The sequence below is a fragment of the Phyllobates terribilis genome, unplaced genomic scaffold (assembly GCF_046119375.1).
Source record: "Phyllobates terribilis strain yellow unplaced genomic scaffold, ASM4611937v1 Scaffold_1__5_contigs__length_1240528914, whole genome shotgun sequence".
Lineage (NCBI taxonomy): Eukaryota > Metazoa > Chordata > Amphibia > Anura > Dendrobatidae > Phyllobates > Phyllobates terribilis.
Window position 1 is genome coordinate 258,899,862 of NW_027362761.1, and position 12,540 is coordinate 258,912,401.

The window sequence follows — 12,540 nt, forward strand, 5'->3', positions numbered from 1 at the left end:
TCGGGGTCCTCGTCTGGGTCCTCGTCTTCGGGGTCCTCGTCTTCTTCGGGGTGGTCTTCAGGGTCCTCGTCTTCTTCGGGGTGGTCTTCAGGGTCCTTGTCTTCAGGGTCGTCGTCTTCGTGGTCCTCGTCTTCTTAGGGTTGGTCTTCAGGGTCCTCGTCTTCAGAGTCCTCGTCAGGGAGATCTAGAGTGATTACCAAGAACCATTTCAAAAAGCTTGAACTTGGAAATGTAGCAGAAGGTACAAGAAAGCTGAGGAACTACAGAGGACCAGCTGACGGTACTGGAACCCGGATGGGTAGCAGAAGGTACAAGAGCCAATGGAACTGCCGAAGACCAGCTGACGGTACTGGAACTCGGTTACTAAGCAGGAGGTACCTGTGCCAGAAAGCACTACCAAGGACCAGCAGACGTTGGTGGAACTTGGATACCGAGAAGGAGGCACCTAATCCAAAGGCACTGCCGAGAACCAGCTGACGGTACTGGAACCCGGATGGGTAGCAGAAGGTACCCATGTAAAAAAAAGTTCAAGGCCGCGAGCCGGCCGCAGTTACCAAAACCCACAGTCCTACAGGGGGTGCTTGTCCTATTGGCACTATGGAACCAGCCTTCATTGCCAGATCCCGCAGCCCACATAGGAGTCACCTAAACTGCAGGCACCATAGAGTCGGCTAACCCGACCGCAACACAACAGGACAACGCATTGGAGGCAAAGTGACGTTGACACTACCCGGAAACAGCTGGCGTGCTGGAACCAGGCTGGGCAGGAGGGAGTACCCGTGCCAAAGTCACTGCCGAGAACCAGCTGACGGTACTGGAACCCGGATGGGTAGTAGAAGGTACAAGAGCAAATGGAACTACCGAGGACCAGCTGACGGTACTGGAACCCGGATGGGTAGCAGAAGGTACAAGAGCCAATGGAACTGCCGAAGACCAGCTGACGGTACTGGAACTCGGTTACTAAGCAGGAGGTACCTGTGCCAGAAAGCACTACCAAGGACCAGCAGACTTTGGTGGAACTTGGATACCGAGAAGGAGGCACCTAATCCAAAGGCACTGCCGAGAACCAGCTGACGGTACTGGAACCCGGATGGGTAGCAGAAGGTACCCATGTAAAAAAAAGTTCAAGGCCGCGAGCCGGCCGCAGTTACCAAAACCCACAGTCCTACAGGGGGTGCTTGTCCTATTGGCACTATGGAACCAGCCTTCATTGCCAGATCCCGCAGCCCACATAGGAGTCACCTAAACTGCAGGCACCATAGAGTCGGCTAACCCGACCGCAACATGACAGGACAACGCATTGGAGGCAAAGTGACGTTGACACTACCCGGAAACAGCTGGCGTGCTGGAACCAGGCTGGGCAGGAGGGCGTACCCGTGCCAAAGTCACTGCCGAGAACCAGCTGACGGTACTGGAACCCGGATGGGTAGTAGAAGGTACAAGAGCAAATGGAACAACCGAGGACCAGCTGACGGTACTGGAACCCGGATGGGTAGTAGAAGGTACAAGAGCAAATGGAACTACCGAGAACCAGCTGGCGGTGCTGGAACCCAGGGTAAATACTAAAAACAGAGTGGAGCCAGAGGTGTAATTGGAGCAAGTTTTAAATCTGTAGTACAGTGGATGTGGACAAAGCAGGAGAATTTGCCGGACACACAGCTGGGGATCAGCTGACGTTACTGAACCCCAATAACACTGGAGCAAGCGTTGACTGTGCAGACGGCACTTCTGAGCAGCAACTAGCGGTATTGGAGCCCAGGGTAAATACTAAAAACGGAGGAGCCAGAGGTGTATTTGGAGGAGGTTTTAAATCAGTAGTACAGTGGATGTGGACAAAGCAGGAGAATTTGCCGGACACACAGCAGGGGAACAGCTGACGTTACTGAACCCCAATAACACGGCAGCAAGTGTTGACTGTGCAGACGGCACTTCCAAGCGCCAACTGGTGGTGTTGGAGCTCAGGGATAATACTGAAAACAGAGGAACCAGAGGTGTAATTGGAGCAACTTTAAAATCTGTAGTAGTGAGAATGTGGACAGAGCAGGAGAAATTGCCGTCCGCACAGCCGGGAAACAGCTGACGTTACTGAACCCCAATAACATGGCAGCAAGTGTTGACTGTGCAGACCGCACTTCCGAGCGCCAACTGGCGGTGTTGGAGCTCAGGGATAATACTGAAAACAGAGGAGCCAGAGGTGTATTTGGAGGAGGTTTTAAATCAGTAGTACAGTGGATGTGGACAGAGCAGGAGAAATTGCCGTCTGCACAGCAGGGGAACAGCTGACGTTACTGAACCCCAATAACACGGCAGCAAGTGTTGACTGTGCAGACGGCACTTCCGAGCGCCAACTGGCGGTGTTGGAGCTCAGGGATTACAGTTCAGGTGGTAGAAACATGAACAGAACAGGAGACCTGGATACTGTTGCCAACCAATTATTTATTCTGGAAGAGGACTGGCAAATTCATGAGAGATCCAGGCCTTGTTCATTTTGAGAAAAGTAAGCCGGTCAACGTTATCGGAGGATAGTCGCATGCGACGGTCTGTTAGTACACCACCTGCGGCACTAAAGACGCGTTCCAATAATACACTAGCAGCAGGGCAAGCTAGCACCTCCAATGCATACTGACTAAGCTCTGGCCATGTATCCAGCTTACAGACCCAAAACTTGAAGGGAGAAGAGCCGTCTGGGAGTACACTAAGAGGGCAAGACATGTAGTCTGTCACCATCTGACGGAAACGTTGCCTCCTGCTGACTGGAGCCGTCTGTGATGGTGTAGACATTTGTGGCGGCGAGGACACAAAACTTTGCCACATTTCGGCCATACTGGTCTTGCCTTGTGCTGAGGCGCTGCTTCTGCTCCCTCTTTGTGCAGAGCTTCCTCCACTGCCTCGACGCACTGAGCTGCTTTGTAAAACACTAGCAGCACTGCTCTCGGTTGGAATGGAGAACATGATGGAATGCACCAGTGCGTCTTGGTACTCCCGCATTTTACGCTCCCGGTTCAACGGTGTTATGAGGCTTTGTAAGTTGTCCCAGTAGCGAGGATCTAGGAGGGTGGACACCCAATAATCAGCCGTGTTGAGAATGTGGGCGATGCGGCGGTCGTTTCTCAGGCACTGCAGCATGAAATCAACCATGTGCTGCAGACTGCCAACTGGCCAAGAAACGCTGTCCCCTGCTTGAGGCGTGATCTCTGCCTGCTCTGCATCACCCCACCCTCGCTCTAGATACTGACTACTAGAGCATTGTGTACCTCCCTCCTCTGGACAGATGTCTTACTCATCCATTGACTCCTCCTCATCCTCCTCACAAAGTGTCCCCTGCCTAGGCCTTTGTGAGGAACCACGTTGCGCAGACTGTAGAGAAGCAGATGGCATTTGTGACTCCTCATCCTCCACCTCTTCCAAAACCTCGTCCCTTAGTGCTTGCAGTGTTTTTTCAAGCAGGCAGATAAGGGGGATAGTCATGCTGACTAGTGCATCATCTGCACTCGCCATCCGCGTGGAATAATCGAAGGCACGCAAAACGTGGCAAATGTCCTTCATAGAGGCCCACTCAGTGGTGGTGAAGTGTGAACGGCGCGCACTGCGACTTGTTTGCGCCTGCTGCAGCTGGTACTCCATTACTGCTGCCTGCTTCTCACACAACCTCTCCAACATATGTAACGTTGAATTCCACCTGGTGGGTAGGTCACATATGATGCGATGTTCCGGAAGACGTAATCGGCGCTGCAGAGCTGCAATGCGTGATCTTGCATTGCTGGAACGCCGCAAGTGAGCGCACTCTATGCGGACCTTGTGAAGCAGTGCATCAAGATCCGGATAGTCCCTCAAAAAACTCTGCACGACCAAGTTGAGCACATGTGCCAGACATGGGATGTGAGTGAGGTTGCCTAGGCCCAGAGCTGCCACCAGATTTCGGCCATTGTCACACACTACCATGCCTGGCTGGAGATTCGCTGGCACAAACCACACGTCGCTCTGCTGCTTGATGGCATTCCAGAGCTCCTGCGCTGTGTGGCTTCGATTCCCCAAAGAAATTAATTTTAATACGGCCTGTTGACGTTTGGCCACGGCTGTGCTCATATTGGTCACCATAACAGGTAACCGTTCACGGGTCGATGTGGAGGTAGACCGTGACGGCTCCTGCAGCGCTGATTCAGAGGAACTGGAGTATGAGGAGGAGTCAATGTGTACAGACTGGATTCCTGCAATCCTTGGAGTTGGCAGAACACGTACAGCGCCACTCTCAAGATCTGTACCCGGCTCCACAACATTTACCCAATGGGCAGTGAGGGAAAGGTATCGTCCCTGTCCATGCTTAATGGTCCACGCATCGGTGGTCAGGTGGACCTTGCTACTGACGGCGTTTTGTAGCGCATGTTTAATTTTTCCCTCCACATGATGTTGCAGGCAGGGACGGCTTGCCTGCTGAAATAAAATCGGCTGGGCACGTTGTATTGTGGGACTGCCAATGCCATAAAGTTACGGAATATGTCAGTCTCCACCAGCCTGAATGATAGCATTTCAAGGGCCAGTAGTTTAGCAATGCCAGCATTCAGAGCCTGTGCTCGGGGGTGGTTTGCCGAGTATGGGCGCCTTTTCTCCCATGCCTGTGCTAACGATGGCTGTAGACTGGCCTGGGAGTGTGAGGATGACTAGGAAAGTGGTGCTGTGGGTGGAATTACACTTTATCTCTGTACAACAGTGCCAGAGATTCTTCCATGGCGATCCTGTGAGGAAGCCGAACCAGCTGTGTGTGAGCTGGAGGAAGAGGCTACAACACGAGCTGAAGAGGTGGTAGGTGGCGCTGTAGGTTGGCCTAGGTCTTCAGTGTGTTTTTGTAACTCCACCACGTGCTTGGTCCGCACATGTTTCCACATATTTGTGGTATTGAGGTTGCTGACACTTTTCCCTCTTTTCACCTTCTGATTACACAGCTTGCATTTGACAAAGCAAATGTCATCTGCAACTGTGTCAAAAAAGGACCAGGCACTGCAAGTCTTGGGAGCGCCCACTTTGGATTTTGGAAGAGCCATGCTCCTAATGGGTGCCGAAGTGGAGGCTACAGGCAACCAAGTCTGCCCCCTCCCTCTCCCTCCTTTTTGGGCCGTTCGGGGAATCTCTTCCTCAGAGCTGCTCCCACCACCTTCCTGTCCCTCACGCCATGATGGGTCAAGGACCTCATCATCTACACCACCCTCTTCAAACAACTGCTTCTCCTGGGTAGTCTCGACAGCACAGTATGCACCAGACAGTGGCACCTGAGTCTCATCATCAGATGCGTACTGAGGTGTGCTGCTGACCATAGGCACTGGCCCACCCACCTCTTCAGATTCAGAGAGACAAAACGGTTGCGCATCACTGCATACTACCTCTTCTTCAAATTCTCGAATTCTGCTTGGCTGGCCCCCTCTTTCCAAGCCAAGAAATTCAGAGAACAGAAGTAGAGATGGCTCCTGTCCAGGGCTCTCTGACTGCCTGGGCAATTTGGCAGGTGGTGCTCTTCAGTGCTCAGGACCTGAGAGGATCTGGAACTAATTGAAGTCGATGCGTTAGCTGCCATCCATCCGACAACAGCTTCAATTTGGTCCTCGCGCAGCAGTGGGGTACGGCTAGCTCCTACAAAGCTGCGCATAAAGGACTGTTCCCTGGTAAAACTGGGGGATGCTGAGTCACTGGTGCCCGCAGCAGGCACAGAATCCCCACGTCCTCTCCCTGCAGGCACAGAATCCTCACATCCTCTCCCTGCAGAAACTCCACGCCCACGCCCACGACCACATGCCTTACTCCCTGCCTTCTTCATCTTGGTAGACTGATAAAGATAGGCAGAAAAGTACTAAGGGCTTAGTGTGCTTATTCCTGAACAGCTGCTAACAGGTATAAGAAACACTAATTTTATAAAGTGTGGACTAGACTTTAATATGAGCTAATGTGGCCTACACAACTGTAAAGTGGAGTGTTTGGTGAACTTTATTTAGGTTTTTTTGTCACAAAAAGACACTGGATGTGCCTAAAGATGTAATAACGATAGTATCACAAACTTTTTGTAGCTATTACAATGTAGGAAGGTAACCTACAATGCAATAGATGAGGCTGCAAAAAATAGGCTAATACTAATCTGGCTGGGGCTGCAGGGCCCAATGCTGCAGAAAGGCTCCTCTAACTACTCCTATATAGTGTGTTTGGAACCAATTTAGCTGAATACGGATGGAGCCACCACACTAATAGGAGAAATCAGGAAAAATTATGAATTGGCAAAAAAGGACAATGTATGAGGCAGTGACACACACTGAGTGCACTACAACCAGACGTGGTTGAAGCACACACTACAGGGTGAGCTGCACTCACACACCAGACCTTGCAGACAGCGGTGAACAGTACAGATGCAGAGCACTGTGCACTAGCGCTGCAAGACCAAAAAAATTTCTCTATCTACTCCTATATAGTGTGTTTGGAACCAATTTAGCTGAATACGGATGGAACCACCACACTAATAGGAGATATCAGGAAAAATTATGAATTGGCAAAAAAGGACAATGTATGAGGCAGTGACACACACTGAGTGCACTACAACCAGACGTGGTTGAAGCACACACTACAGGGTGAGCTGCACTCACACACAGAGACCTTGCAGAAAGCGGTGAACAGCACAGAGAACTGTGCACTAGCACTGCAAGGCACAGCGATTTATAAAGTAGCTTGGGTAAAGCAGAATCGACCAAATAGGTAGCTAAAACTGTCCCTCAGAACAACAGCGTCCTATCCCTAACTGAATTCACAGCAGAGAGAGCTCAAAATGGCGGCGGCGGCGGCTTTTATAGTGCATCATGACATCATTTCAGCAGCCAATCACAGCCATGCCATTAGTTAAGATGCCTACATGCCTAACAGGATGTGCCCACACTTCTTAGGATCCTCATTGGCTGAATAAAATGAAAATGGCTCATTGCATTATGGGAACTTCCGATTCCGGTATACGATATTGCAAAAGTATCGGAATTAAGTATCGGAATTCCGATACCGCGAATATTATGGAACAGTAGGTTTTCTATTGGTCACTTGACCAACTTTGCATCAAGAGAGCCAAAGTGAAGGATGATTTGTAGACTGGGATGACATTTATTATGAATGATATAATTCTAAATTATAATTTGACACATGTTTTTCTTAATATACAGTATGAACCCCCCTTTTATTTAGGGAATACAATTAACATGTTTTGACATCGACCACATGTATGAGTGTGCAACTGTGTCTGAATAAAAAGCCACACACATACTGTAGATCTATTGATCGTAGAGGACCTGAGAGCTGAGCCCCCACCCCAACAGACCATTCTTATGATAGGCCAATAAAAGTGTTTTTTCTGGGAAAAAGCCTTTAAGAATTTACATACGTTTTAACACCACTAAAATGTTGCTCTTTATTCGTAAGGAAATTAATATTCGCTATTTAAATACCATAATTGTTATACAATATTTTGTATAATTATTTTTATTTTATTCAACTTTTACTTGAAACAGCGTAACATTTAAACATTGCAGACAAACTTTTCTTCATATCACTGTTCCTTAAAGTGTAAATCATTGGATTAAGCATGGGAATAAAAAAAGAGTATAAAACAGAAAGAAACTTGTTGAAATCAAATGAGTCAATGGCTTGAGGTCTTGCATACATAAATATAGTTGTGCCAAAAAATAATACTACCACAGTCAAATGGGAAGCACAAGTGGAGAAGGCTTTTGTCCAGCTTCGATCAGAAGGAATATTTTTTATAGTGGCTATTATATAGACATAAGATATTATTATGAGGATTAATGAGCTAAACAACACTAACAACGCACTTATGAAATCAACCATCTCTACAATAGCAATGTCATCGCAAGAGAGGTGAATGACTGGTGAAATATCACATAAGTAATGGTTAATTATCTTGGATCCGCAAAAGTTAAGCTGTGTTATCAAACCTATAGAGAATGAGCAGGCCAAGAATCCTAAAAACAGACTACCCAAAGTAAGGATCCAGCACATCTCTCTGGTCATAATACTGTTATAAAGTAAAGGGTTACAAATGGCAAGATATCTGTCATAGGCCATAGCAGCCAACAAGAAGCATTCAGAACACCCAATAGAAAGAAATAAGTATAACTGCATCATACAATCAGATAGAGATAAAATAATATTATTCCCTGTTGAAAGACCACTTAACATTTTTGGTACAGTAACAGAGACATAAACTGCTTCCAACCATGATAACTTGCTAAGAAAAAAGTACATGGGCTTGTGAAGCTTTGGATCCCACATTGAAATGACAATGATTGCCACATTTTCCAAAATTGTAAATATATATGCAATAGAAAATATTACTGCAAGTAGAGTTTTAACTACTGGACTAACTTGGAAGCCAAGCAAAATAAAATGTGTTGCATTTAAGCTACTGATATGTTCAATAGAGGGCATGCTGAGCCTGTATGATATAAAAAGAACAAGTTAACTTCATTGGTGTTTTAATCCCTCTTAGTTTAGGTATTTTAGCTATACCATAAAAAGTGAAAGCTTTTATAGACAGATAGATTTTATAGATAGATACTGTCACGGGTGTGTCGCCACGAAGATCGTCACGATTACACAGCCTGACTTCTCGCAGCTGACTTTTTGGTGCTTTGTGTTTTTCGGCAGTGAGGGAGTTAATTCTCTCTCTCTCTGTGCTAGACGAGGTCCTGCCTCACCCAGCTGCAATCAATGCTGCTGTAGTGAGACTCCTTCAAATGCTTTTTTCCCTTCCTCGCTTTATCATTTATCTCCTTTCCCGTTGGTGTTCCCTCTGTTGTAGTTGTGTAGTTTTTGTATGCAAGGTGGTTTTGGTTTTTCCCTTGTACTGTCTCGTTCGTCTAAGTACTGTGTGTGGGCATATTATTACTTGTCCCCTTTTGTTGTGATCGGGGTCCTTCTCAGGACTAGATTACTTAGGTGCAGGGATCCTCAGGAGGTAGGGGTTACGCTGGCGGCCTGGACCTCTGTACCTTTAACAGTACCTCCAGGTTGAGGGATTAGTCAGGGCCCCAGCTTAGGGTCAGCTTAGGCCCCCTACCTCCAGTATACAGAGACAGCGTGACACCTACCTTTCAAACTCAGAAGGGCTGACAAGGAGACGCTCACAATGGCAGCTTTCAGAAACCATTAAGAGGGGTACAATTCTATAAAACCTAATTGTTTTTATGAATGAAATGAAAGTAGTATTAATTTGGGCACTGACTGTAGTTATGAATCATTTTTTAGTATTGAACTATGTTCAGAAATTACCTGAAAGGATTCTGGTGTGATGTGTGTCCTGGGTTCTCAATGCCAGGAAGACACCAACGCACAACTCTGCCTTGGCTAGAGAATTTAGATACAGAACTAGAAGACTAGGGTAAGACTAGTTACAACATTGCAATGTTTTCATGTTGAGTTGAAAGTTCTATAGCACATAGTTCCATAATATCCTTCATTAGTCATTAGTCTCATCATTAATCAGAAGAAAACTGTAGATATTAAAAGTGCAGAGTGAAAGGACAATTTATCAAGCTCTGAAAATCCATCAGACATAAATAAAATTTAAAATGAGAAGAATATGGAACCCTCAATATAAACTGACCATTGAGCTGCAAATATCAGTTGTTACGTGGCTTCAGAATAATTATTCTTCAGTTCTTCATCTCTTATTTGGTTGCCTTTCTATGTATAATAGCATAGCATGCATTTTTCTCATTGTCAGAAACATCACATTGAAAATGTTCTTCATAGTACAATTTTCATTAGCTAGACATTCAACTATGTTCACTCGTTAGCAAAGAGAGGAAAAGGAACATTCCAAATTGTAATAGCATGTTTAAGACATTAAGGAATGTTTCAAGCCGTTGGGTACACTTGCATTTTACTCTTTAGTCTTTCTTTATCTTGAGCATTTGTAAAATTATAAGTCTATCCTTTGTACGATATGTGATAATTAGAAGCACAAGGTTGTGCACCATTTGTTTACATAAGCCTATTATCTTTACTTGTATGTAAATCGCCTCTTATAGCTGCACAAAATTCACATCTCTTTACTCCAGCCATTAAATTGCCACTTGAGATTTTCATCAATTGACTGTGAGCTATTTTGGGGGCACACATTGGTATAATCATTGCTTCCAAATGAATTCAGTTGTTATATATGTTCGACAACAAGAAATGTTACATAATGGTAGATAACAATTTCTTACTATTTCAGAGAACACTCCAATTTTGAATAACTTTTTACAGTTTTAATATGTTTGTAAATATTTCCTTATCTTATCTGCTATTGATTTGTTGTCACTGTATATAATTGTATTCTTAAAGTGACCCTCCACCATGGGACTATTAATTTAATGTGTATAGTCACCCTTCCTGGTGTTTTCTATTTTCCTCCCATAGCCTCTACTGCTCAGATCAGTGCTCTTTTCCACCTTGACTAGCACAGGGGCATGAAAAGTGCAGTAAGCGTATACCTACAGTACAGACCAAAAGTTTGGACACACCTTCTCATTTAAAGATTTTTCTGTATTTTCATGAGTATGAAAATTGTACATTCACACTGAAGGCATCAAAACTATGAATTAACACATGTGGAATTATATACTTAACAAAAAAGTGTGAAACAACTGAAAATATGTCTTATATTCTAGGCTCTTCAAAGTAGTCACCTTTTGCTTTGATGACTGCATTGCACACTCTTGGCATTCTCTTGATGAGTGTAATGGGACTGGGAGGTGGAACCTCTGTGCAACTATGCAAGGGGACAGTCCTTGTAAGGAAGCGGGTGGCCGACAGGAAAGACGGGCAGGTAGTCACGGCAAGTGACAGGGACAGTCTCTGGGTAGAAGGGCAGGTAGTCACGGCAAGTGACAGGGACAGTCTCTGGGTAGAAGGGCAGCGGGCTGGTGGCTGGTGAGCGGGCGAGAGTCTCTGGACAGGCAGGTGGTCACGGCAAGTGATGGCAGAACCTCCAGGTAGACTAGCAGACAGGTAGCGGGTGGACGCTCCCAGGTGAGCGGGCAAGAGTCTCTGGACAGGCAGGTGGTCACGGCAAGTGACGGCAGAGCCTCCAGGTAGGCTAGCAGGCAAGTAACAGGTGAGCGCTCCCAGGTGAGCGGGCAGGCTGGTCCATAGACAGACTGACAGGTGTCGGAGAGCAGACCGTCGGACCGCAGGCTTGCAAGCTGGTAAGAGGATATCAGGCAGGTATCAAGCAGGAATCTGGAAGATGACTGGCAGGTAACAGGCAGGAATCAGGCAGGTGGAAGCAGAGTGAAGGCTTTGCAACAACATTGCTCGGGCATATCCATTTTGGAGGAGGTGCCTTATATATGGAGAGGTCCTCCGGCCATTGGCCGGGGACTCCTTAGGACGGCGCACGCGGCCCCTTTAAGAGAGGGCCAGGAAGCAGCGCGTGCTGCCAGCAGAGCGGGAGGAAGCCGCCGGGCACAGAGCGGAGAGGTGAGGGGAACGGCGTCCCTTCCTAGCAGGGGGCAGGGACGCCGACGCTACAGTACCCCCCTCTTTAGGCCTCCCCTTATTTAGGCCAGAGAGAAATTTAGCAAGGATGAGAGGGGCATGGATGTTCTCCCGGGGCTCCCATGTTCTATCCTCAGGACCAAACCCCTTCCAATCTACCAAAAAAAAGGTCTTTCCTCTTACCCTCTTAGTGGCCAGAATACTCTCTACCTCAAAGACGTCTTCAGCGGAAACCGGAGCAGGAGGAGTACCTGGATTGTTGGAAAAAGAGTTTAAGACAACGGGTTTGAGGAGAGATACGTGGAAGGAGTTGGGGATCCGTAAGGTGGCCGGGAGTTTTAATTTGTAGGCCACTGGATTAATTTGCCTGAGGATTTCGAAAGGACCGATGAAGCGAGGACCTAACTTGTAGGAGGGTATCTTGAGCCGTACATGTTTGGAAGAGAGCCAAACCTTGTCTCCCGGACGGAATTGAGGCGGATCCTGACGTCTCTTGTCAGCATAACGCTTCATCCGCTCGGAGGACTGAAGAAGTGCAGACCTGGTACTCTCCCAAATGGTAGAAAACTCGCTGACAAGAGACTGCGCGGCAGGGTTGTCCACAGGGGTGGAGACGGGAAATGGAATCCGGGGGTGCTGGCCATAGACAATAAAGAACGGGGACTTGGAAGAGGATTCGCTCTCGTGGTTAATATAAGAGAACTCGGCCCAAGGAAGGAGGTCCACCCAATCAGAATGGTGGGCATTAACAAAGTGCCGGAGATAGCTGGTAAGGATCTGATTTATCCGCTCCACTTGACCATTGGACTGAGGGTGGTAAGCGGAGGAGAAGTCCAGGGTGACGTCCAGCAGTTTACATGTGGCTCTCCAGAAGCGTGAGGTAAACTGAACCCCTCGATCCGACACGATGTGGAGGGGTAGGCCATGGAGACGGAAGATATGGCGAATAAAGTCCTTAGCCAGCTCAGGTGCAGACGGAAGACCAGGCAGGGGAATGAAGTGGGCCATTTTAGAGAAGCG

At 47.2% G+C, this 12,540-nt stretch overlaps 1 protein-coding gene across 1 annotated transcript; it reads right to left on the bottom strand.

Annotated features, from left to right (window-relative positions):
• Window positions 1–7,506: 7,506 nt before the first annotated feature.
• Window positions 7,507–8,463, bottom strand: LOC141257770 (olfactory receptor 6B1-like). The gene has a single exon (XM_073672774.1). It carries the CDS (start codon window positions 8,461–8,463, stop codon window positions 7,507–7,509), a length of 957 nt encoding a protein of 318 aa, XP_073528875.1.
• Between the last annotated feature and the right edge of the window lie 4,077 nt (window positions 8,464–12,540).